The sequence below is a fragment of the Cnephaeus nilssonii genome (genome assembly GCF_951640355.1).
Source record: "Cnephaeus nilssonii genome assembly, chromosome: 23".
In the NCBI taxonomy this organism is placed as follows: Eukaryota; Metazoa; Chordata; class Mammalia; order Chiroptera; family Vespertilionidae; genus Cnephaeus; species Cnephaeus nilssonii.
In genome coordinates, this window is record NC_137094.1 from 12,850,103 (window position 1) to 12,876,924 (window position 26,822).

Sequence of the window (26,822 nt, forward strand, 5' to 3'; positions counted from 1 at the left end):
GTATATTTTAAGAAGTTTAAGATTTAGATTAAATCAAAATGATAAAAAGCTGATATCCCTGTTAACTTTTTGACTATAATATTACCTACACCAGGGCCTGTCATTGTTACGGCATTTACTCCACTAATAACAGAAAGCAAAAGCCTCACTGTGAAACCAAATCTTCCTTTATACCAAACCACTAACACATATACCATTTGAGAAAGATAAGGACCTTTGAAAGAAGATAACCCTTTCAAAATTCATAAGTAACATACCTTTAGCAAAAGAATTCCATCAATAGGTCCTCCCATTTAATATCAAGAATAGGAGAAATTTGAGAAGAACTCCATAGTTAATAGCAAAAGTTATTTTTTAACCATGTAAAATAAGAGCAAATCACAAATACAACTTTTGAATATTTCAATCTCTTTTAGGACAAAGTAATGATTAAGTTCATATAATTTCTATTTTTAAATAGCATTTAAATGTAGATTATACCAAGTAGGAAGATAATCAAATAGGAAAGGTAAATCTATTTTTAAATCAATTAGAGCTGGAGTCTTTTTGGGCCCCCAAAGCTTTTGGGGGCATTTACCTCCTCTTACTGGAAAGTCAGTCAACTGTAGAGAATTCCCGACCTGAGCATCTCTGCCCCTGCAGGATGCCGCCTCTCAGCCCTCTGGTGGCATCGCTTTGGCAGTGGAGCCAGGCAAGCTGCCAATATCCAGAAAGGGCAGGGGACCGTCCCTCAGTATGTCACACTCGGCCATCTCCAAAGTCACAGCTATGGCAGAAGCCATCTCCAGTCATTGTGTTTCTGGGCGTGGTTTTTAAAATCATCTCATTTATGAAGCAGCAATGTTTCAGCCAGAAAACATTTCTACAGTTGTGGTTACGGTTCAATGGCTGATTTTTTTTTTTCATTTGAAAGTAAATTTAAATAATTTACTGTGGGATGTGGAGTATTCTGTGTCTACTGCTTCCAGACAATCACTTGCTTTGTTATTTCATTCCGTTCTGAATTAAAGCTAAGCTACTCACACAGTGTTCAATTTAAGCTTCTTTAATACTGATGAAAGGCATGTGTAGTTCATATAAAACATACTTAGTGAACAGTAGCAGATGCTTCATATAAATTATCACTTTGTTATACATGTCTTAGGGTCTGTGAGAAAAGAGAAAGAACAATATGTCAGTTTTGCTAGGTTTTAATAGTAGGTTTTTTGAGGGAGAATTTCTTAGGTCTTGTCAGCGACTTCAAACGAAAGGTCCTGAGTCCCGCAGGATACAGAGCGCTGCGCCCCCTCAGTTTACATGACGTGGAGAAAGTGTGGTTCTTGCCCCTGGAGGAGCTTACAGTCTGGGGGGCTGACAACTCACAGTCTAAGAGCTGAGTGAACAACAAAGTTAGTTAAGGCAATTCCTCATCCCCTCCAGCTACTGTGGACGGAACCATTTTGAAATTAACCTAATCAAGATGAGAGACCAGACTAAATTTGGCTGAGAATTCTTCCAGGCTCCTAAAGTTCCTGACGTCCATCTCAGTAAACGGAACTGACCCAACGGACAACTGAAAGACTAGATCTCCTGAAGTGCAAGGGCTGGGACAACTTAATGGTGGTTACTTATTTTAAAAAGCAAACATACTGAACGGCATGACAGGCTATTACACTAGTTTAAAAACAGGCCCAGTACTGCAGCCCATTCCCTCGTGCTAGCACTGGTCACTGAAAGGAGTGATATGACATATGTGGGCTCCACATCCAACCCCCAGAAAGCCCACCCCAGATTTAATGTTCTGTGTACCAAACAGGCGCCTCGTGTATACTATGAAAGTTTTATTTATGCCCCATTAAGTCAAAAATAATGTAAATAGTCAAATTATAACAAGCTAATGACCTGCATATTTCCATATGGATGAATGGTGACATATCTAAACAGGAAATAAATGGCAATCCTATCTACCTATGTAAAAAAAAAAATAATAATCTCCAAATTTCGCATACTCAATGCTGTAAGAGGTATGCAGGTTTCCAGGTTTCACAATCAGTTGTCAGAAAAACAGCAGTTATTCCTGCAGTATCTCATTAGCATCTGACTCAAATTATTTTTAGATTACATGATCTAGAAGACATTATTAGCCCATCTAAAAATGGGTAATTATTCTGAGATGGTTCCACATTAGCCCTAGAATCACGATCAGAAAGAATAACAATATGATGTGGAAGAACAGCAAATCAACATGACTAAAAATATGCTCGCTTTCCGAAACAATCTTGTCATCGGGAAAAATCACAGCTACAACCTGGGAACACTCCCATGTGGATACTGATCCGGCCAAGGCACACTCCTACCGGGAGAAGGATGAGAGCAGGTGAACTTGGGCCACCTCGAGGAGCAGCCCAGAAATTTCCTTCTTGGACAGCCTACCTGGTCCAAACGCTCCAAAGCAGTTTCATACTATCCTACCCACATCGGCCCAAAGTTTGACATTAATTCAAAAAACCCAGAGAGCATGGTGGAGAGAAGGGAACAGACGTGTAAACTCTAGTACATTCTTATTGCTGTAGTAAGTTTGAAGATGAGCACACCCTGCCCACAACAGTGTTTTTCCAGGAAGCAGGGCAGTAGTGGTCAATTAGAAAAGAGAGTATTAACTGCACAATCAATAGAAAAGTAAAAACATGTTTCCAAACCTACAATAAGCCTGTATCCAAAAGAGTCTTACATGTCAGTGACGTGCTGGACATGGGTTCTGTGCTACAGCTTTGCAGTGGGCTCCCTCTGGCCCACTGGCCTGGCACGGCCTGCTTCCTGCCTGCTGAAGGGAGAGGATTCTACAGAGCTACGATGTTTGTAGTGAGTGGTAAAATTCACAGAAGTTCCAGGTTATTCATGTCAGGGTCATTCCTTGTGCAAAGTTTGATGTAGATGAAGATAAAGTGGTTTCTTGGTCAATAATTGCAATTTCTTTCTTTTAAAATCAGTGGGTTTCTTGTATCTGTAACCACAATAGAAAAACCACTGTTTAAAATACTTAGATAATCGATCTATTCCAAGGTCACATACTAAGAAGAAATACTAGCCACCATTCCATTAGTACTAACTCCATACGCGCATCACTTACAGTTCTATTACAATGGGCCCAGGTTTAATTTCATCCATCTCCATGAAAGCGAAACACTTGGTACTGGTAAACCTTTTTTTAGGCTTGTAGTGTTTGAATTCAAAGAAGATAGCTGCACCTAAGAAATGAAAAAAGCATTAGCCACAGACAGCACCATTCTCGTCAATACATTTTCTTTGATCACCAGAAGCATATGAACAAGCAACAACTGGCATAATTTTATAGGGTAACCTTTGTTATACGGTCTGATGGTATGCCTGTGGCTGTCACTCCAAACTCTAGCAAAACTTCTGAGCCAGACTGATCGAAGAACGCCCCGTGAAATGAGAATGGCCTAGGAAGATGAGCTGACATGCTTGTAAACGTGAAGAAAGTACAGCATATTCATTAGTATTAATATCAGTTCAAACTAGAGTCACTGTACATAACGAATTCAAAGTGGGGAAAAATGAATGGAGTCAACTTCTGAATACAGTCCTATTTTTAACACCCTTCGAGTCAAGTCATCAAGAACACAGCTCAATAAAACAAACATAATAAAATAGCCCGTGAAACACACCCCCTAACCCCACATCAGAAACCTTTCTCAGAGCAATGGAGTTAAACGGAAAACAAAGTTTTGTTATATTTTCCTGCAGAAGGCACACTTCACACTGAAATTTCTTGGACATTATTTCTTAAGCATGTCCTATCTACTTATGCTGCTAACACAGCGATTCTCAAACTCTGGAGGGCACCAGGAGATCTGGGGCGGGCCCAAGCATTTACATCTAACCAGGAAGCTGCTCACACTCAGAGAATCACCCTCTAACAGGAGCGCTGCAGGACAAGTCTTTTATTTTTTAAAATACTTTTATTGATTTCAGAGAGGAAGGGAGAGGAAGAGAGACAAAAACATCAATGATGAGAGAGAATCATTGATCAGCTGCCTCCTGCACGCCCCACACAGGGGATCGAGCCCACAACCAGGACACATGCTCTGACTGGGAATCGAACTGCAACCTCCTGGTTCATAGGTCGATAATCAACCACTGAGCCACGCCGGCCGGGCAGGACCGCCTTTTAGGACACAGGAGCAGCAGCACCCGATTTGAGACGAAAAGATCAAGTCTTTTAGAGCAGCAGTCGCCAACTGGTGATCCGAGGACCACTGGTGGTCCATGAGGTCGGAAAGGTTGGCGACGGCTGTTTTAGAGGCCACGGCCACTGTTCAAAAGGCACGTGTGTATCTTGTGCAATCCTCGCACAGGGCTTGGACATTTCAAACACCACAACTGAATCTCTGGAGATAAAGGGGCGCCGAAGTCTTCTGTTCAGAGGACACTGGCATTCCGGTGGACAAAAGGCAAGAGAAACGTCTCATTCCAAGAACCGTGTGACTTGAAAATGTAACTTCAGCTTTTTAATAATTTGCTTTTGTCCTTTCCCACCCTCCTGTCAACTAACGCAAACGATAGAGTCTGTCTGCCCAATAAATTCCGCTGGAAAAAATGTTCCTTTCAGCGACTAGAGACTTAATCTTCAGGAGCCCTGCTTCCCCAGCTCTTCGGTATGAGAAAGCTTTCACTCTATTTTGTTGTTAAAGATGGTAAGATTTTACTATGGAAGATTGCTTTATTACATGTTATTTACTATACAACTAGAGAACACAATTCCAGATTCCCACATTTAAATATAAATGTACATTTCATTCAGTTCCATAAACACTATGTGACATTTACTTTTTCCAACGCTGCTACGTCACCAGGCCCACAAACATGAACAAGATGAGAACTCTGAGCACAAGGGGTCAGTTACTGACGATTACACACCTTTGGTTAATTTTTCAACATGCTTCTGGAGCTCAATGTCCACATTAAAGTGAACATAGGTGTCTTCTTTTCGTGAAGCCACAGGAGTATCTTGCACAGGAGTTAAATCTATGCCGTTCAGATCTAGAAAGGAAGAGAGTTTCTGCTCAGCAGCCTTCCAATGCACAGACTCAGAAGCGCACAGGAACCCCCGGGGTTATGTCTCCCAGAGGCCGGCAGGAGCCGAGAGCAGACTCCCAGTTAACGGGGCTCCCACATGGTGTGGGCGGCCACCTGAAGGAAGACCTTGTGGTCTCCAGAGGTATGTGGAGGGAGCTGAGGGGGGGGGGGGGGGGCCTCAGAGACCAGCAGAGGAAGCCTTGCCATGACTGGCTACCTAAGGAAGCTTGGAGAGAACACAACGTGACCCGATAGTTCAGAGGTGAAGAGAGCATGGTGTCTTCCCCCAGGGAACAGGCCATTATGTTCTTGAGTGCAATAAAAGTTTGGAATGTGAATAATACCCCTACTTCCCACCCGGGTCAAGTGCATGGCATGGGAAGGCCTGTGAACTGACCACTATCAGAATCCCCGTTACATTCAAGTCGGAGGACCAATCGGACATGAAACCTGCCAATGAAACCTCTCCATACGTGAATGCTTTCGCATGTATATGACCTACATTCTGGCTCCATTTGCTGTAACATAACTGATTTACAACAGCCAGATGGTGCACTATGTATGGAGTATGGTTTTCATTTCCTGGAGCCGGGAATCCTCCAGTTTAATCAAATTCAATGGGGACTCGCTTAATGACTCCTCAGTGTTTCACTCCACAGGCCCATCTTAGGGGACTAAAAACGATTTAGCACATTTAATTATTTCAGTTCCTAAAGATATTTACACAAAAACATATTTCAGTCCCACGTGTATCCAAAGGTAACATAATACCTATCACGTTATCATGACATTGTGTGTTTTACAATGTATTTTCCCAAATGAGATACGCAGCTTTGCTAAGGGCCTATAAAACAATGTCAGGTACAAATGCTTTCCAGTCGGCCATGGACTTGATAACTGCACATCAGGAGATAAAGTAGCACAGCACTAGTGCTGTGGATCGTGGTTTCTCCATGTTACAATTTTCCTCTGTGGCCAAATTCCTTTTTCTTTTATTTGGTACTAATGAACCCACATGGGTCTGAATTTGTTTCTGTCATTGGTGAAAGTTCCCCCATTTCATTTCAGTCCATATCTGTTTCATTGATTTGGCTCAAACTGCAGATTAACTGTGGATTGGATTAACTGTGTTGTCATTTCTGAATAATAGTATGACAACTTCATTCTCAATCACTCAATAATTATTTTTAAAAGGCCACTGAGTGCTTTACAGTGAAGTTCTGTATAAAATGCTTGGCGATGCAATAAAATAACTCAACTGCTGTGGTTTCCCTCTTAAACCAAAGACAGAAAAAGTTGTTTTCAAGGAATCAATCATTGGATAGTAGACACAAAAAATTCTAAGACTAACCATGTTTAATAACCTTGGTAACATAGTTCAGGACAAGAAACACACACATTTTAGCGTCCCCCAGGACTGCGTTCTGGGTGTGGATGTTTACGGATATGTCCTGTTTCCCTTCTCCACGGATGATTCATCGACGCCCTGACTCTCGCCCACCTGGGCATGGCTCTCCCTGTAAGGGCTCCCCTGGACAGGAACGAGAGGGCCTCAAGTGGAGGCACAAGGGGACAGGAGAGCACGGCTGTGCAAAGGGAACCACACACCCTTGGGAGGTGGGGGACATTTTTTAAACCCGTTTCCTGAAGGATGTCTTTGCTGTGAAGACAGTGTATATGTCTAGGCAGCACCCTTGATGGAATTTGAAGAATAAAAGACATAGGAAAAAAAACCCTCGAAAGCAAACATGAGTGTAAGTTATAAAAGGAAAATACTTTTAGTAAATCTCTCAGAAATGTTCAGAGAAGGAATGATGCCCCCTTCTCAGGGATCTTGCCTCACTGTAGAATGAATGAAAGATGAGCTGTCATAGACAGGAGAGTCCCCCCGCCCCCATTTATCTCAATGAGAAACACCATTTTATAAAATTCGCCAGAGGGGAAACATGTAGACACAGTTATTTACCCTTTACACTGACTGTGATATAGGGGTCAATGCACTGCCCGGCATCTTTCAGACCGATCTTCTCAATTCTGATTGTTAGTAACGTCATTCCTGGTTCTGACGGCAACCTTGGTAATAAAGTACCTGGTAACAGAGAAACAGCAATAAAAATGAGCTCCACTGGAAATTTCAGAGTAAATATTTTACGTTATTTGCTTTCTATCCACCCCCCACCCCCACCTCCAGGTCCAGGTTTAATAACCACAATTTGATTAATTAAACAAGCACCATGACAGTGGACAGGAAAGAGTTAACAGAGCAGGACCGAGACTGTCACTCTGGGAAAGGCCGGCTTGCAAGGTCAGCCCTGGGCATGTGCCTGGGAACTTGGATTTGGGGAGGGTTCCCACATCCCCTGATAAGAACAGCCACTGTGCCTCAGCTGTCTGGGCAAACAATGCGGTCTATGCCGAGTACCTGCTTTCCTCTGGGAGGAGGGATCGGCCAGTGCTCGGCAGAGGGTGGCTATGTGATCGGCCCCAGAGCCAGCTCAGCACGGAGTCCCCACTGTGCTTCCCGACAGAACCCATCTCCGCGTGCTGCTCCCATTCGTCGCTGGGGGAATTAATCACAACGCGACTCTACCGGGAGGACTCCCGGAAGCTCGCACCTGGCTTCCCTACTCGCGCACCTTATCCCTTTGCTGGTTCTGTTCCTGTATTTTTCTCACTGCAGTACATTATAGCGGTGAGTACAACTATATGCTCAGTCCTCCTAGCGAACTACCAAACCTGAGGGTGGTCTTGGGACCCCCGACACAGTAAGGTACTTTCAGACCACACTTCTAAAATAGCTCCTGCCAATAACATGGCCATAAACGTTTGCTTCAGACGGACACGGGCTCTGGAGGTGTCTTACTCCCCACTAGCAAGTACCAAAATCAGTCCAAACACCCTGACCTGGGATTATATCATGACTATGTTAAAACAAAGATACCCACCGGGAACTCTAGCAGGAAAGGAATCAGGAGACCCCGCTCCAGCACCACCCTCTTCTTCATCTTCTTCAAATTCCAAATTCTCTTCTTCACCAGGTGCTAAAATTCTTCTACATGCAAAAGGACAGAAGTATAATGAGTTACAAAACCAAGTATTCTAGGGAAGCCGCCCAGCTGCTCACTTCCCAGGTAAGATGCTGATATAAACTATGTTGACAAAAATAGGTGTAAAATAAGAAAACAAATATTGGTGAGTATTTACTTTACCTTAAGGGGACAGGCTGAACGTCAAATGGGAATTCTTTATTATAGGTAAGAATATTCTTTAGGACTAGAAGAAAAAGAGAAAGGAACATAAATTCTTCTATGAATCAAATTTAAAATTTCACCACAAATGACCGTTTTTAATCAATTTTCTCTGCATAGTAAAAATTTTTGAAAATTGCCAATCTTATCATGTATTTGTCCATGGACTTACAGATCTTAGCAAATGGAAATATTCGTAGAATGCTCCAGCCACTGATAATTTCAAAGTACTGTCAGCTTTCTAAAAAGAGGATAAGTTCCAGAGCCTCAAAGCCCTCATGGAAAACAAACCCCCAAATAGTTCTATGTGCAAAGTCCCAGGTGAGACATGGGAACAGACAAGTAATGCCTCCTTCCTGGAGTACGACATTTGAAGACTGACATCAAAGATGACCAATCAGAGGGACATGAACATGTCTATGTCCTAATTAGATTTCCCCTCAACTACATGAAACTGGTAAAGTTTGGTAAATCTGGTTATAATTTTCATATATAAAGTTTACTGTATACACACACGTATTATACACATACATATAAACATTATCATTTATGATAACGGTTATTACATACATACATATACATAACATACATGCACACAAACATAAAGACTTATCCTCAAGGGAAGTCTGAAACCACACACTATGGCACCACCTCCGGGACTATGGCTGTGCTCCATAACTACGTTCTGGCATGTAAACTGACAGAGGAGTTCTACTCTTCTGCCTACGTTGGAGGGGTGCTATAAGTATGTGCTTCATATCTAGCCTTATGGGTTTCCATTAATTACCTGAAATTATAGGAAGATGAAGTAATGGCACTAAGTGGGCAATCCAAAACGTTCCCAGGATTTTACATTCATCCTATTCAGCCTAATTTTGGAGTCCTGCAGCTTAAAGCTAAAATAGGTATGGCGTGTTGTCATCTCAAAGGAGGAAATCCAGTGCAGACTGCAATTATATGACTTCCACAGGAGTGAGATGTGTTTACCAGACTTCTTATAATATAGCACCTCTACTCAGTCCTTCAGTGAGAGAGAAATCTGAGATTGTGTCTAGATTCTCATTCATTCTTATTTTCTCTCTCCCTCCCTCCAGCTCTTACCCTTATCCTTCCTCTCACTCTCTTCTCAACAAATGTGTCTTAAATGTCCATAATGTCCCATAATGTTTGAGATATGGCAGTGATCAAGACAGAGGGTTCTTGCCCTCACATATGGATCTTAGGCCACAGTGAGGACAAGCAGACAAGAGATGAGCCAACAAGTTAACAAGGATGCGCTTAGCGTGATAAAGGCCACAAACAGGAAGACTGTGCGAGTGGAGTAGGAGAGAACTTCGGCTAAGGTGGATAAGGTAGGCCTTTCACAACTAACGTGTTAGAAGATGCGTGAGCTGTGACCTGGAATGAGAGGAACTGTCCTAAGTGGCTCTGGGACAAGGGCTTTCCAAGTATTAGAGAACGGGCGAGAGCAACAACAAAGGCTCTGAGGCAGGAACGAGTCTGACTTGTTCAAGGAACAGAACGGACTGTGCAGCTGAACTGGATAAGCAAAGGGGAAGTGGCAGAGATCTGAAATGTGATATGTTGATATTACTAAGGATTAACACAAGAAAATTAAATGACTAGTACTTTCAAGATCTTAGTTTTAGTATATTTCAGACAGGATTATCAAGAGATTCAAAAACCTTGAAGGAAAAATACATTAGCAAAATAAAGCACCCAAGTCCACATATTGAAGGGTACAGTCATTCATTAATTTTCTTAGTCTTAGAAGAGGCAGAGGCTAGTTTGACTAAGTACACTTAACTTAAAACATATCAAACACCAACCTATAGAAAATGATTCTGATACAATCATTAACTCACAAGTGCCTAGCTTTAATCAAATCAAAATTACAGAGCATATCCTACTGAGATACAATAGGCAAGAGCAAATTAAAGTCATCTAAAAAGCTAATAAGTACCAAGGAGGGAGAAGTCCATATGAAAAGAACTGTATAAATTCAAAATATAACAGAATGAATCCCAATAATGCTATCTTTCCTTTCCATTCCTACCCCTAATCTTAAAAAATAAAAATAAAAAGCAAACAAAAACACAAGAAATAGAAGATTAATGCAGATTTTAGTCCAATCTTCTAACATGTGTGTCAATAACCTCTCAGGAGCTTGAACTGGAGCACTCTGATATTTAGGGTTGATGTCGAAATTCTAACGTTACAGGTATAACATAGAGTGCAGTGGAGGAAACACAGGCTTTGGGGCCACTTAGAACCCTGGTCAATGCCAAGTTCTGGAATAGTGTGGTGAAGGCTTGGGAGGGGCATGTGCGGGTGGAGGGGGTCAATGGGGAAAAAAACAAAAACAAAAACAAAAACAAAGGGGACATCTGTAATACTTTCAACAATGAAGATTAAACAAAACCAAAACAAAAAAACAGTTCTGGCATTTATAAGCTGTAAGGTCATGGGCATGTGTCAGTTAGCAAACTGCAACTGAGTGGGTTTACCTGAGTGCTTATTAGGTAGCTGCTACTCTAAACACTGGTAACCATGGTCACCAATGCAAGATCCTTTCAGGCAATAGGAGAAATAAGTGGACACGTTTAGAGGGAGAGATGATAAAGACCTAAGGATAAACACTTTACCGCCATCCTATATATCTACTAGAGGCCTGGTGCACGAAATTCGTGCATGAGGTGGGGGTCCCTTCAGCCCAGCCTGCACCCTCTCCAATCCAGGACCCCTTGGGGGATGTCCAACTGCCGGTTTAGGACATCCGGCAGTCGGACATCCCTATCACAATCCTGGACTGCTGGCTTCTAATCGCTCACCTGTCTGCCTGCCTGGTCACCCCTAACTGCCCCCCCCCCGCCAGCCTGATCACCCCTAACTGCCCCCCCTGCCAGTCTGGTTGCCCCTAACTGCTCCCTGCTGCTGGCCAGGTCACCCCCAACTGCCCCCCTCTGCCATCCTGGTTGCCCCTAACTTTACCCTCTGCCAACCTGGTTGCCGCCAACAGCTCCCCCTGCTGGTCTGGTTGTTCCCAACTGTCCCCCCCTGCCAGCCTGGTCACCCCTCATAGCCCCCCCAACCGGCCTGGTTATCCCACACAGCCTGCTGTTCAGTCATTTGGTCGTCCCTCACTAACCCCCCTGCCAGCCTGGTCGCCCCATGCAGCCTGCTGTTCAGTCATTTGGTCGTCCCTAACTAACCTCATTGCCGGCCTGGTCATGGGCAGCCATCTTGTGAGGGTGTGAGGGTTAATTTGCATATTACCTCTTTATTATATAGGATTTGATTTTAGAGTTTTATTTGGAAACAAACTAGGGAAAAAAACACACCAAACAAACAAAAACCTAATAAAAAATAGTGACTAAATAAGGGGCCAAAGTCCTAATTATGCTTATCATTGAAAAACTGATTATAATTTTCTTTAGAAACATTATATAATCATTACATAACCATTAAAGCTACCAATGTGCTTTTCTTAAAACAATGGTATGTATAGCCAGTCACAAAAGACCATATATTATATGATTCCATTTATAAGCAATGTCCACAATAGGCAAATCTAGAGAGACAGAAATTAAACCAGTGGCTGGGAATTAGGGAGTTGGGAAAAATGGGTGGATGCTACTGGGTACAGGATTTCTTTTTGGGGTGATGAAAATGCCCTAAAATGGACTATGGTGGTATTCAATGCTTGTGCCTTTGCCTAGACTGCAAACATTTTCTCTAAGAGACCATTCATTTGAACCAGCAAAAAAAGCTTTATTTAGCAGCATCCTAACCACCAAAACAGTTGGAGAAATTGTTTACTTCAAAAGAGCTTTCAAGAAGGGAAAGAAAATGAGGACAACAAAAAAAATATTTTGTAGAGTAGCTCCAACAACTGGACTGTAGTTTTGGATGTCATGGTATAAATGGGCATCTATGACTATAATTTTAAATTCTCCAGTAGACATGACTACAAACGCTTTACCAAAGTAACTGGAGTCTTGTTACAGTGATTAAAACAAAATAAAGGCTAAAACATATAGGTGAGGCAAGTACAACCCAGAAACAAATTTTTCATATTCTAAATAAAGGTAAACCAAATAAAAATTACTATAAATACTATAGGAATTATAAAAGCGTAAAAAATCACACAGGACAAAATAGTAACAGAGAAATAAATCAAATAAGCATTTATGCTAAATCATCTTAATATATCTAATGAATATTTTTGGTTCTAGCTTAATATATCTAATGAACTTACTTGGTTCTAGCTTCTTCAGGTCCTCCAGTTTAAATTCTTCTTGGGACTGTGTGGACTGAATTTAAAATATGCATATTACATCTTTTTACTATAAATATTTCATTATACCCGACGTCTTTTAAGTGGCAAGAACTAAATAGTCCAAAAGTAGCCAAAATAAATGAATCTATTTCTTACTTTCAAAGTAGAAAAATGACAAGTCTGAAGCGGATTTTTGTTTGTTGTTGTATTTTGGGAACATTCAGACTAATAATAACAGAAAAAAATTAAAGTTATATCTTTTATTTCTAGTTTATAAAAAAATGAATATAAATATTTTCATATGAGCTTAACTCATGAATTCTTATTGCTATAAAACCCTCCTGAGACAATACTGCTCTTAGCAGGCATGCCTAATGTTTCATTAGAATAGTTCAAAATAATTTCTTTTCCTTAATTTTGCAGACCTAACAGTTGGTGGTTTCGTTATATCAGAAAGAGGGGCAAAACCCTATTTACCTGTAAAGCTGCACTTCGTAATTCCAAGCATGTTGCAATTTTGCCTATGGTTTTCTGTAGGAAAAAGAAAAAGCTATAAATACCAAACGTTGTAACTATTAACTAGTAGTTGTCAAAATCACCAGTTAATTTTTATTGATAAAGGATGTGCCAGTATAATTTCTAAAAATAAGTTAAATTCTCTTTCTTTTTAGTGTCTTACAGATTTTAAAGAAGAGAAACAGGCAGCAAAGGGCTGCGAAGAGGGAGACCGAATGTGCCACAACCAATTTTAAATTAAGTTTACTTTGACGACAGCTTTATGACATGATTTAAAGGGCAATGAAAAGGACTTCCAACCTGTTCCCTCCCAAGTTCTGCCTTCTCTTTTCCTCCATAAAGCCTGAAATTCATTAAAAGAGTTAAAAGTAAAAATATCTGAAAGTTAGCATGATATAACTTAACTTTTACTAAGTCCAATCATGACTTACATAATTAAATACATAGGCACTACTAAGCAAAATTAGTACTTGTGATGAATGGTGGCAAGTTTCACCGTCAGGTCTGTTTCATATTAAGTGACAGGGCATAGTCCTTGACCTTAATAAGCTCAGGTTCTACGCTGTAAGATAAGACATGGACAGAATCATTGTAATCTAAAGAAGAGACACTTGATTCTATAAGATTCAGCAAAGTAAGCCACTGTCTGTTCTGAAGAAATGGGACAAGACCATATGACCCAGTGACTGGGAGGATTTTAAAACAAAAAAGCTTAGAAAATTGTCATGATTCGTTTGTCCCAAACTAAATTGAAGTATGAAGTATGTGTGTGTGTGTTGGGGATGGGGGCATCATTCTGAAGGGGACTTTCAATGACTAGCTGAGGAATCTGTCATTACTTTAGCAGTGAATTACACAGAAGGTTTTTGAACACAGAATGACAATCAGATTTGCCCTTCAAGAATATTGTTGTGACAACAGAATCCATAGGATAAAGTAGAAAAGGTAAAAGACTAAAGGTAAGATCAGTCAGGTTATTTAAAGTATCCAAGTAAATGGTAATAAACAAGAACATGAATGGCTAGGGTGGCTATGAAAAGGAGGACACCCATAGAAGAAAGAACTGTAAGAGCAGGCAGCCGAATTATGCCCATCAATACTTTCAAGTCCTTCCAAAGAAGACATTTCTTAAGTTTTTATTAGAAATCAATCCAGACCATAAAAGTGAAGTATCTTTGTACAATATTTACAGTGCCTTCACAATGAACTATTCTGCAAACAAATGACATGTTTTTCTAAACGTATAAATGTTAGTTGAATATGGTGGTTTTTTCGTTTGTCAGCTTTCTCTGCAAGATAATGAAGAGCAAAGAGGAGTAACAAACAAGTACCATCCTGGCCACGGTGCTTAGGCTAGTGTGTATTATTGCAATTATTATATCAATAATAAAAAGCTGGTACAGCAACTCACAAAATAAACCACTACCAAGCAAGATGTGACTCTTGGCTAATGCATAAGTAACCATATTTAAATACCTCCACAATCTAAAAATTCCTTTCAATCCCAACATAAGAGTTTAGAAAATAACCAATTTCATTCTGAAAATTTACATTTAAAGATTGCATTTAAATATGTTAAGCACAAAAGGATTCAAGATAGATTTATATAACATCTCAAATAGCTTTTGCATAGAAATCAGTGAGTCTTTTCTAAAAAAAATCTAATCATTGTTATTCAAATATACCACTCAACTCTGACAAACTAATAAATAATGTTAAACATAAATAATATAGGAGTAGTAATGGCTAACAATTATAGAGCACTTACGGACAAGCTCTCCTAAGTGATTTATAAGCTTTAATTCATTTAATCCTCACTATAATTCTATCAGTTAGAGACAGTTGTTTTATAGATGTGAAAATTAAACAGAGGTTAAGTAAGTTGCCCTGGATATAAATTTTTTTCTATACAAAATATTAAAAAGCAATACATTTATTTTAATACCATTTGGCCATACTTTTTGTTCTTTCAAAAATGTTCTTTTAACAAGGATTTTGTCTGTATGAAGTGAGATATATCAGTGAGCAAGTCTTTAAAATAAAAATATTACTTAACTCCTTCTCCTTCTTTACTCTAAAATCCATTTGATTTGATACTTTTAACTTTTAAAGTAAAATGTAGTTTAACAACTATAAGTCCACTAATAACCTATTTTAAAATGAACATTTCTTCAAGTTAAGCAGAAGCAACAGCTTTTTAGCCGGAATCTACTGAACTATGGCAAAATACCAATAGGCATTATTCATAACTATTTTAAGGGACCACACCCAACATCAGTATTAAAAGAGGAGTGAAACACTATCATTTTCAGATGTAACAATGACTTTTAAAACATGCAGGATTTATTGGTGTCAAAATCCAGTGCTTGCTACTGTAATTGTTTCTTTCACCTTTCCTAGAAACAAATGGACACAAAAATGACTGAGAAGCACAGTCATTTGTGCCAGAGTAAGTACTGACTATTAACTAATGTGCATTGAGGGTAAGTGAAGTTTAAATTTAGAAAGATTTAAATGATCAGCACTCATTCAAATTAATTGCTCATGCCTGATATGATATGCAATGGTAAATGTTCTCATTTTCAGAATATTGGCTATTTTAGTTTATTGTTGCTAGGGAAATTGACAACTCCAAAAAGAGCAATTGTAAAGAAAAAGGTGGAATCAAAAATTAGACAATTAAAGAGCTACATTGATTTTGCTAAAATGTATTCAATTTAAGTAGGTTTTAAAAATACACAGTTGAAGTAGTATAGTCTCAATCCAGGTTTAATTTTTTAGACTTGAACAGCTAGTCATCTACCCTCTAGCTGGGGGGAGGCTGGGAAGGGAGGAAGCGAAGTGGGAGGCAGTAGAAAGGGATGCCTAGAAAACATAATACAAGCATTAGTGCTGGAATCCTCATTACCACCAAATGTGACTCAAAACAGAAAAAGACTTTCTAAGCATCATGAGACATGATGTTCTATTCTGCCCGGAAACTTACATGAGAAAATCTGCTACACCAAAGTAGGGAACTTAATGGAATGAAAGCTTTTGGCAGCTATTGTTTGGCCACTAAACCCAGTTGTTATTATGACAAAACTATTGGGAATAGAAAGCCAAGTCAACTAATCATGAGGGAGGATCAAATAAGAATCACAAATTTTCTTATTTTCCACCAGAAGTCTTTGTGGATATTATGATTAGAAAATCCCTATGAATATTTTATCACCAATTAGTAAAGTTTTAAGGGATCAGTAGATCTGTTTTAGAGTCCTTTAGACTTAAAATAAATATTGTGGAGATGTATATAAGTTATACTCTCAAAAATTAGGATTTCTCTTACCTTAAAGTAATAATGAATAAATATCAATAACCTACGATTAATAATGAAGCATTTATTCATCAAATAACTTTGAAAGCTTACTGTGAGCTAGAAAGCAAAAAGCTTCCTTTGCACCAAAAGGTTGTCGGTTCGATACCCGGTCAGGGCACATAAAGGAAGCATTTTAGAAATATGGTTGGTTTCTTAAAAATCTCCTTTCAAAGTCCCACAAACTATTGAATGATTGCCATAATTCTCAAATTTATCACGGCTACAAAAACACTGAAAATAGTAAAAGCTTAGAAATAGAATTCAAAATGGAAAACATAAAGAACAATTCTGCTTAGAATAATGTAGGGAACAGTTTCCATTTTCCTCTTTTGAGGAAAACATAATTGACTCTCTCCTACTTTGCCTTATGTTCCAGGTGTAGCATTCAATTAATTTTGCAGACCTAACAGTTGGTTTCAAAATTTCCCAAAACATGTCCTTCAGAACACTAGACCCAATGAAATGTTTGGAGCAGGACTTCCAAAAACAAACAAATTTAAGAAATATTTCATTACCCAAACTCTTTAAAAATTCAACATACAAAACTAACTAACTAAATAATACATTTTTTAAAAAGAGGAAAAAAATTCAACATACACATTGGCATATTAAAAGCCCTGACAAGTCACAAACTCTCTGTTCAGGTAACATCTATTAATTTCTCAGAGCCAGTGTTCTCCAGATCAGATCTGGGAAATCTTTGTTTTCTAATCTTTTAGCAACTTCTTCCTTATGTGACATTCAAATAAGGCCTATATGTCATTATGGGATTTTTCCCCTGTTGTGAATGTCTCACCTGTATGTTTTAAAGCAATTTGAATGTGTAAGTGTATACAACTTGGCCTTCCATTAATAATGTAGTACAGATTGAGTTAGGGGTCCTTCTCCAAGCCCCAGGAATAGGCAGGCAGGCATGAGCTCTCTCTGTGGCCACCACCAGCAGCCACAAACGCCTCCAGGCAGTTATCATAAATAGCACCTCAGAAATCAGGCCTCCAGGATAGGAGGAGGTACAGGCAAAGATCATTTCTTAATGGCATTTTTTAAATTTAAAGGTTTAGGTCAAATCACTTTATATTTGAGGTCATGTTGCTCATAGGTTTATACCTAAGCAGCAGATGTTGGAGACAAAACATATTAGTAACTCAAGGCAAATAAGTGATTAAAATATGGGGGTCAGCCCTGGCCAGTGTGGCTCAGTTGGCTAGGCATTGCCCTGTGCACCAAAAGGTTGTCAGTTCAATTCCCGGTCAGGGCACATGCCTGGGCTTTGGGCTTGATCCACAGTAGGGAGTGCACAGGAGATAGGAGATCGATGTTTTGCTCTCACATCAATGTTTCTCTCTCTCCCCTTCTCCCTTTCTCTCTCTCTAAAAATCAATTTTAAAAAATGAAAAAGAAAATATGGCAGTCATTTAATTTTCAATACTGTGAAACCAGCTGATCACTTTCTAATCAATTCCTAGATAGTTTTCACAAATGCTATAGAGGTGATAAAGCATATAGTCTTTGTTCCTTAAGCAAACCAATCATTTCCTTTACAGTAATTATTTTCAAGGGTTCAAATCCTAAATATCTTAAATCTATTGTGGGTATCAGTAATTATTAAGAAAAAGAGAACAGTACACTTTTAAATTGTAGGAATGTATTTTTTCTTTTTCAACACAAAAAAAGTACATTAGATAATGTAGATCCTAAATATTTTAAAAATGCAAATATACTATCTTGTGTAAGAAATATGGCTAACCAAAATCTTTAGGGGTTTTTTCCTTTCCAAATTCCTATAAATAACACGGCCTAAGGACCAAAATAAATTTGTTTCAGCTTCCTTAAAAAGTCTACACACACACACACACACAAAAAATCACTCCCACTCCCACTCTTTGCACAAAAAAAGAATTCAAGCAAATTAAGTCACCATAGTTTTCACAATGTGTTTTCTTAAGAGATGAAGGAAAAACTGATACAAGTCTTTTTTCTTTATCTACGAGATTAAAATTTGATTTTACATTAGATACTCTGAGCCAGGGAAAAATGGGAATTGTTTCTTCCCACTTCATCTCACTCTTTAAAGTAAAGCTTCTTAAAGCTTCCTACTTTTCATCATCTCTACAAGGAATTAACATGACACATTAAAATTTTAATTCAAGGAGAAAGAGCACCATTGAAACATTTTGCAATCTTATGCATTTATTTTGCAACAGAATCTTATGCCAAACTATTGAACTAATTTTTTTCAGTGGTGACTTTTTTGGGGGGTGTCTGTTTTGTTTTGAAAGGAGGTAGAGAAGTTAAGAAAGTTCAGAGTTAAAAATAAGATACAATTACTCATAATCAAACTCCAGTTTATGGACTTCCCTCCCAACCAACGTGTGGATGATCTCCACTAAAGATAAACAAAGCCTAAATGGCTAAGTAAAGAAATTCATGAAGTAAGAAGTTCACTAAGTGGCAAATCACGTGGTATCTCTACGTGATCACAATGTTCAGCACAGCATCATCAGTATCATTCTTTGTATAACAGTTTTGTTTTTTGTTTTTGTTTAATGGAATCAAAAGACGGAACGCTGTTCATTTGGAATTTGACATATCTGGCAATTATTCTATGATACCTTTTGTTCTTCTGTGAATTCAGAATTATTGTGTTGAGCTTGGGCCTCTTTTTGTAGATGTCTTGCTAATCTGTAAGAAGAAAAAAACATATATTCTTTAGAACTGAAGGAAAGCAAAATATCTCAAGTGCAACAACGTGAAGCAACTTCAATCCTTTATTTTTAAAAATATTTTTTTATTTATTTATACATTTTTCAAGAGAGAGGAAGGGAAGGGGAGAGAGAAACATGTGAGATTGAAAAATCAATTGGCTACCTCCTGCATGCCCCCTACTGGGGCTCGAGCCTGCAACAGGGGCATGTGCCCTAACTAGGAATCGAACCAGCAACCATTTGGTGCATGGGATGCTGCCCAACCAATTAAGCCACACTGGCCAGGGCACAATTTTAATATTTTAAAAAACCAGACAATGAAGTACAATAATACTATGTTCTGGTTTCAAAGTATAAACCTACATTATCTTTAGAATCAAACTCTTTATACAATGACAATGAAAATAAGATATAATTTTCAGAGCATTTCACTGGGACAAATTTGAGCTCTAGACAGTAAAAACAGAATCTTAGAGCTGGGAAGAACCTCAAGTGGCATCTAATCCAACTTTCTTTCGTATGCATATATTTCTTCTGTAACAAGCCAATAAGCAGTTGTCCAGATACTGCTTAAAACTTCCGGTGAGCATCAATAACAGTACAACCAGAGACACTTCATCAGTCTATTGTTAATTTGCTGGTAAGATTAGTCCACATTACAGCCATGCCAAAGTGGCAATACCCAACCAAATTATACTTTTGAAAACATTTTTCATGGAAAATAAAGAAAACCCCACCAATCAGCCATGAAAATCATTGTCTGCCCAATTATCATCAAAATTACAAATAGCAGCGAGGCCTTGGGTGGATTTTCAAGGATGAAGCTGAGCTACTAGTACAACTCAACAGGGAAGATGCAAAGCGATTTCTGAGCAGCAAAAACACAGGATTGACTCTGAAGAACTAAAGAATAAAAAGACAAATAACTCAACTTAAAAATGGGCAAAGGATTTGAGCAGACTTTTCTCCAAAGAAGATATAAAAATGGCCAATAAGCACATGAATATCTCTCTTATCATTAGTCATTAGGGAAATACAAATCAAAACCATAATGAGATATGTCACACCCACTAGGATGAGTATAATTTTTAAAGAGAGAGAGAAAAATAACAGTGTAGGCAAGGATGTGAAGAAACTGGAACCTTCACATATTGCTGATAGGATGGTAGTCACTGTGGAAATCACTTTGGTAATTCCTCAAAAAGTTAAGCAGAGTTACCATATAACCCGGACATTTCAAAATCCTAGGTATATTCCCAAATAAACTGAAAACATATATTCACACAAAAACACCTGTACACGAATGCTTACAGCATCAGCATTATGCATAACAGCCCCAAAGTGGAAATACCCCAAATGTCCACCCATTGATGAACGGGGTAAACAAAAAGGAGTATATCCATTCAATGGAATATTATTTGGCATAAAGAAGAATGAAGTAGTGATACATGCCACACAACATGGATGAACCTCAAAAACATTACAGAAGCCACAAACATGGATCACATATTAGATGACGCGATTTACATGAAATGTCTAGATAAGACAAATCTTTAGAGACAGAATATAGATTAGCAGTTGCTGGGGTTTGAGTAGGAATACGAAGTGACTGCAGATGGGCACAGGGGTCTTTTCGGGTGATGAAGATGTTATACACTTTACTATAGGGATGGCTCCCCAACTTGGAAAATTTACTAAAAATTCATTTAATTGCTTATGTAAAATGAGTGAATTCGTGGTATATAAGTTAAACCTCAATAGTTATTTTTTATATAGATTTTTATTGATTTCAGAGAGGAAGGGAGAAGGAGAGAGAAACATCCATGATGAGAGAGAATCATGGATTGGCTGCCTCCTGAACGCCCCACCCTGGGGATTGAGCCCACAACCCGGGCATGTGCCCTTGACTGGAATCAAACCTGGGGCCCTTTAGTCCTCAGGCCAATGCTCTATCCACTGAGACAAACCGGATAGGGCTATTTTAAACTTTTTTAAAACCTAGGCAAAAACAATAGTTTGCTAAATCCATAAATGATTGTACCATTTGAAGGCAAAGTGAGACATGATTGTGTCCCTTGAGGGAAAATCCACATACTTTTGGATATCAGACGAGCAAGGTGCAAGAGTTGCCGTTCTGTTAGTAGAGGTGAGAAATCTATCAAATATTCTTCTCTAGAGAATAAACTCACCTTACAGTGCTTCCTACAGATAAAACAGGACTATTCTCAAAGGGGAGTTTTAATTATACTTTAAACACATAAACAAGTAGTTGAATGACAGCAATCCGTGACAGAAATTAGTGTTTCTCAAACTCTCTATAGTGAGGGACCAGTCTTTCCCTCCCAATCTGCTCTAGACTAATACTTTTATAAAATACAATACAAATGATGGTGCATATGTTAAATTGCTATAGTTTCTAAATCTTAAATCTCAATTCCTTTATTTATCTCATTGCAGACCAGTGGCGTTTGCAGACCAGCACCGATCTGTGGACCACACTGAGTAGCACTGAGTAGATATAAGACACTAGAGGGCCGATGCACAAAATTTGTGCAAGGGGCTCAGCCCTCACAGCCGAGGTGGTTGGCCTCAGCCCTTGCAGCTGCAGCAGCTTGCCTCGGCCCTCGCAGCCCCGGCTTCATCTGGAAGGTCATCCGGAAGGTCATTCGGCTGTCCAGTCTAATTAGGATATTACGCTTTTATTATTATAGACAGTAAAGGTGATTAACAGCAGGTATTATTCGGTCTTCAAATTCACCCATTCACTTTAACAAATATTTACTGAGCATCCACGTGCTGGACTAAGACCTCTTGTGAAATATCTGATTCTGAGCAACAGACTCCATACCACTCTACCATAAGTTAGGGGTCACATATCCTCCAGCTTGCTGAAAGAGGTGACCTACTAAATGGAGTTTTTTTCATCAACACTTTATTTTGGATAGAAATTTTGTTTTTGCCATAATAATTTGTTTAAACCTTCCAACAGTATTTTGGCATCAATTCTCTACTGTTCCCACAGCATACTACTGAATCTATCCATTCAATAGAATACGATAATTATTTAATATCTAACTAAGCAATTATTTGATGATAGCCTAGCACTGCTCTGGACACTAAGAATAGCTTGGATACCCTGCCCTCAAAGAGCTTACATTCAAGTGGGGAGAGAGACTACACCAAACAAATATCTACACTAATAAAAGAGTAAGATGCAAATTGGCTGTACTTCCGTGACGCCCACCAGCCAATCAGGAGTGAGTATGCAAATTAATCCAACAAAGATAGCAGGTTGATTTGCATACACAGGCGCATAGAGGCTGGGGGCGGGATGGGACACTTGCGTCGTCGCCATGGTGACACAACGACGCAGGCTTTCCGCACCACCCAAGCCGCTCCGGGCCTCTGGGCAGTGTGGGAAGGCGGAAAGGCGGCTCCAGGCCAGAGCAAAAAAGGCGGCTCCGACCGGAGCGAAGGCGGTGCCGGCAGCCAGGGGAAGGAAGGCCCATTCTTGCACGAATCTTCATGCATCGGGCCTCTAGTACAAAGTATAATGTATTTTAGATGATGCTAATTACAATGAAAACATTTAAGCAGGACTGGTGGGGTAGAATGTGCAAGACTGAGTTGAGGGGGTGGGGGTGGACAGAAAAAGTGTTTCAGAAAAAAAGTACAAAAGCCGTAAACCAAAATCTTCAGGAAACAGCGAGCAATGTGGCAGCACTTTCTTCGGTAATAGCAATGCCCAGTTCACTCTGAAATCCTCCAATTAGACAATCAGGGCTTTGATGGTGGAAATCAAATCATACTGGTCTTTATTCCCCTAACTCTCATTTGTTGAGTGATGAAATTGTTTACACTACAATATCTTACATTATGGTAATATTAAACATGATCATTCTTCCCCCTGAGCACCCCTCTCACATAAATTCACTCCTGTAGGTAGTTAAGACATTGCTGCTGCCTTGGCCAGTTTGGCTCAGTGGATGGAGCATTGACCTGCGGTCTGAGGGGTCCCGGGTTCGATTCCAGTGAAGGGCATATGCCTGGGTTGTGGGCTCGATCGCCAATGGAGGGTGTGCATGAAGCAGCCGATCAGTGATTCTCTCTCAGCATTGATGTTTCTCTCTCTCTCTCCCTCTCCTTTCCTCTCTGAAATCAATAAAAATATATAAAAAATAAAAACATTGCTGCCTACCCCATGAGAAATGCCAGTTATCCTAGACTCTCCCTCCTTCTTCACTCTCAATATCCGGTCAGTGACTATATCCTGTCAATTCTTTTTTACATCCTTTAGTAGCCCCCAAATGGTCCTCTTTTCTGCAGCCTTTCCTCGCAGATAATTCAAATAAAAAAGACAATTCGCCTTCCTTTTTGAATATATGAATTTTAAATTCAACTTTTATTTTTCCCCTTATTTTTTAAAATCTTTATTGTTGACAGTATTCCATATACCTCCTTTTCCCCCCATTGACCCCTTCTAGCCTGCCCCACCCTAGGCTTCACCACCCTACTGTCTGTGACCATGGGTTATGCATATATGCATACAAGGTCTTTGGTTGATCTCTTCCCACCCATCCACCCTCCCCCACCTTTCCTCTGAGATTCCAGAGTTTGGTCCATGCTTCTGTCTCTGGACCTATTTTGTTCATATGAGTGTGATCATGTGATACTTGTCTTTCTCTGACTGGCTTATGTCACTTAGCATGATGCTCTCCAGGTCCCTCCATGCCGTCTCAAAGGGTAAGAGATCCTTCTTTTTTACTGCTGCATAGTATTCCATGAGGTCAATGTCTCACAGCTTTTTTATCCACTCATCAACTGATGGGCACTTGGGCTGTTTCCAGATCTTAGCTATTATAAATTGCGCTGCTTTGAACATTTCAACCTCATTTTATACGTAGCCTCATTTTTATACAGCTACAAAATGTAAGCCAATCATTACGCTGGCAGTTTTTAAAATCTGAGAACCACTCTGAATGACGAAGTTAAAAAGTTAGTGTGGCCCTAACCGGTTTGGCTCAGTGGATAGAGCATCGGCCTGCGGACTGAAGGGTCCCAGGTTCGATTCCGGTCAAGGGCATGTACCTTGGTTGCGGGCACATCCCCAGTAGGGGTTGTGCAGGAGGCAGCTGATCGATGTTTCTAACTCTCTATCCCTCTCCCTTCCTCTCTGTAAAAAAATCAATTAAAAATATTAAAAAATAAAATAAAAAGTTAGTGTGGAGGTCCAACAGCAGATTTGTATGTGCCTGTTACTCAGTGCTAGCTAAACAGCTTGCCTGCTCCCCTTTCCTTTGTAATTTCAATTGGACATGGTACTGTCCACTTCCCACTGTGAGCTCTGCTGCTCAATGCCAACAGCTGCGAAGTCCCACCCCTTCACCGTGAGGCAGCTTTCTACCTCCGGGTCTGCAATTCCGGCGAACACACAGAATGAGAATACACATAGGTGCTCACTGCCTAACTGGCGACAGGAGGGGAGGACATGTTCTTTGGTAATGAAGAAAATCTAATTTCCCAAATTACATACACGACACATCTTAAATAAAGCACCTTAAACACTATGGAGTAGAGCAGAAAGGATTGGGAATTTTTTAAAAACCTCAGATTTCAGCGGTATAGTATTGAGACCCTAGGTCAGTGATGGCGAACCTATGACACGCGTGTCAGCACTGACACGCGTAGCCATTTCTGATGACACGCGGCCGCATGCCAAGGATGAAACATTTGCTGCTCCTGAGGATGAAACATGTGCGAAATCATGTTTTTTCCTCAAAGTGACACACTACCCGAGTTATGCTCAGTTTTTTGGCGAAGTTTGACACACCAAGCTCAAAAGGTTGCCCATCACTGCCCTAGGTAGTCTGCTTAACCCAAGCTTCTGTTTCCTCTTTTTTGTAAAATGAGAATAATATCCTCACTGAGTAGTGGCAAGAGCAAGTGATATCAAGTGCAAGAGCAAATCAAATGATATGCAAGGCAAAAGGGCCCAGAGCAGGGTTGTTTTCTGAGCCTTCTGAAACTACAGGCAGTTCAAAGTCAGTAAGATGGGGTAGGAGAACATCTACACATTCAACTGAATGGCCACATAAAAACCCAAATAACTATTGTAGAGAAAGGACCAAGAATTTAGATCCTCCAAGTACCAATCTTATATTCTTCCCAGAAGACACGGGGGGGGGGGGGGGGGGGAGATTTTACACACACATGGTTTCATATTCCCTACAGCCTCAAACAATAACTTGCTTTTAACCCAAGCAGTAATTAATGGCAACAGTTTGCAGTGGCATTTTAGCAGCCAGTTATTTCCAGGAAAAATGTGTAAGAATCTAAGCAAGGTTTTCTATGGACGTAAATCTTGTCTTGTAATAATAATTTTTTTAAAATCTTACTTTTTTTGGGGGGAAGGGGGAAACTAGAAAGGGAAAAGAAATCGGACTTGGGGGCTGATCAAAGAAACGTACACACACGCACCCGGCGGCTATACATCCTACACAGGAAAGGGCGGAGGGGCCCGCTCCCGTGCGTGGTCTATGAATTCACATTTTGCTCTCTTCTCTGTTCACATCCTGCGCGGACTCCACCCAGAGCAACCGAGCGAGGGGGTGGGTGGGTGGGACCCACACTGCACTGCTGAGCAAATAACAGTCCCAGAAACCGAAACGGAACCGAGGTGCGCTGGGAAAACAGGGCTCTCTGCACAGAAGGATGGGTGGAGAAGGGGGGCGCGAGAGGGGGGGACCCTAGTTTGGGCTGGGGAGGCACCTCTGGCCTCGCTGCTTCCCAGGGGCACCCCCCTCTCCTCCTCTCCATCGCCACCAGTGGGTCCCCCTCCAGTCCTGCACACGGGGGTGAAGTGGGGGGAGGATGGCACCGTGCACAGAGCCACTCGTGCCTGGAACCTGGGCGGAGAGCACCCAAGTTTTCCCCCCCACCCCACCCCACCCCACCCCGCGGAGATCCTAACAGAGAAATTGAGGGGCGGCAACCTCAATGCGAGAGGCAGGGGGGGAAGGAGGAAAGGAAACTGCAAGCGGGGGACCCGTGAGACGGGGGGCGAGGGGGGGGTGGGGGGGAGAAGGAACTCAGTAGGCAGCCTGATGGGGCCGGCGCCCCGGGGAGACCAGGGCAACCTGTTGAATGGGGACCGGCCCGGTGCAGGCGGAGGGAGAAGGGCGAGGGAGCCCCGGGAGCCCGCGGATCGCGGTGTCCAGGGCAGCTGCTCGGGGGTGCCCGCGGGGCCCCACCCTGAGAAGGGAGCCTTGGCCGCTGGGACGGGGATGGGAGAGACCGAGGGGAACGGGGGAGGCGGCCCCCGCAGCCGGGCCGGGCCGCCCGCCGCTAAGTCACTCACATCTGATACTCGTCTATCGCCTCCACCAGCTGGCCCCAGGAGTCGAAGTCGGCGCCCCTCCTAAAACTGGCGCCCCAGCGCTGCAGCAGACTCCGGGTCACCTCCGACATGGCCGGTGCCCGCCCGTCCCCCTCCCGCCCCTGCCCCGCCGAGGCCGGGCTCTAGGGCGCCATCCTCCCCGGGCCGGGCCCCGACATTAACAGGGCCGGGAGGAACCGCTCCGGCCGCCGCCGCCGCCGCCGCCGCCGCCGCCACCCGCCGAGGAGCCGCCCAAGCCCAT

The 26,822-nt window shown here is 41.0% G+C and overlaps 1 protein-coding gene across 2 annotated transcripts; it reads right to left on the reverse strand.

Moving 5' to 3' along the window:
• Window positions 1-457: 457 nt before the first annotated feature.
• Window positions 458-26,763, reverse strand: AIDA (axin interactor, dorsalization associated). Of its 2 annotated transcripts, XM_079763725.1 has the most exons (10): window positions 26,543-26,741; window positions 19,093-19,162; window positions 13,084-13,137; window positions 12,586-12,640; window positions 8,289-8,352; window positions 8,025-8,131; window positions 7,046-7,168; window positions 4,921-5,043; window positions 3,110-3,227; window positions 458-2,983 (listed from the first exon to the last, which is right to left on the reverse strand). In XM_079763725.1, the coding sequence occupies exons 1-10, from the start codon at window positions 26,650-26,652 to the stop codon at window positions 2,887-2,889; spliced, it is 921 nt and encodes a 306-aa protein (XP_079619851.1). In that variant the 5' UTR covers window positions 26,653-26,741; the 3' UTR covers window positions 458-2,886. The 2 variants fall into 2 exon arrangements, with proteins under 2 accessions (XP_079619851.1, XP_079619852.1); XM_079763726.1 differs by lacking the exons at window positions 458-2,983; window positions 3,110-3,227 and adding an exon at window positions 3,943-4,432 and having other exon boundaries at window positions 26,543-26,763.
• Between the last annotated feature and the right edge of the window lie 59 nt (window positions 26,764-26,822).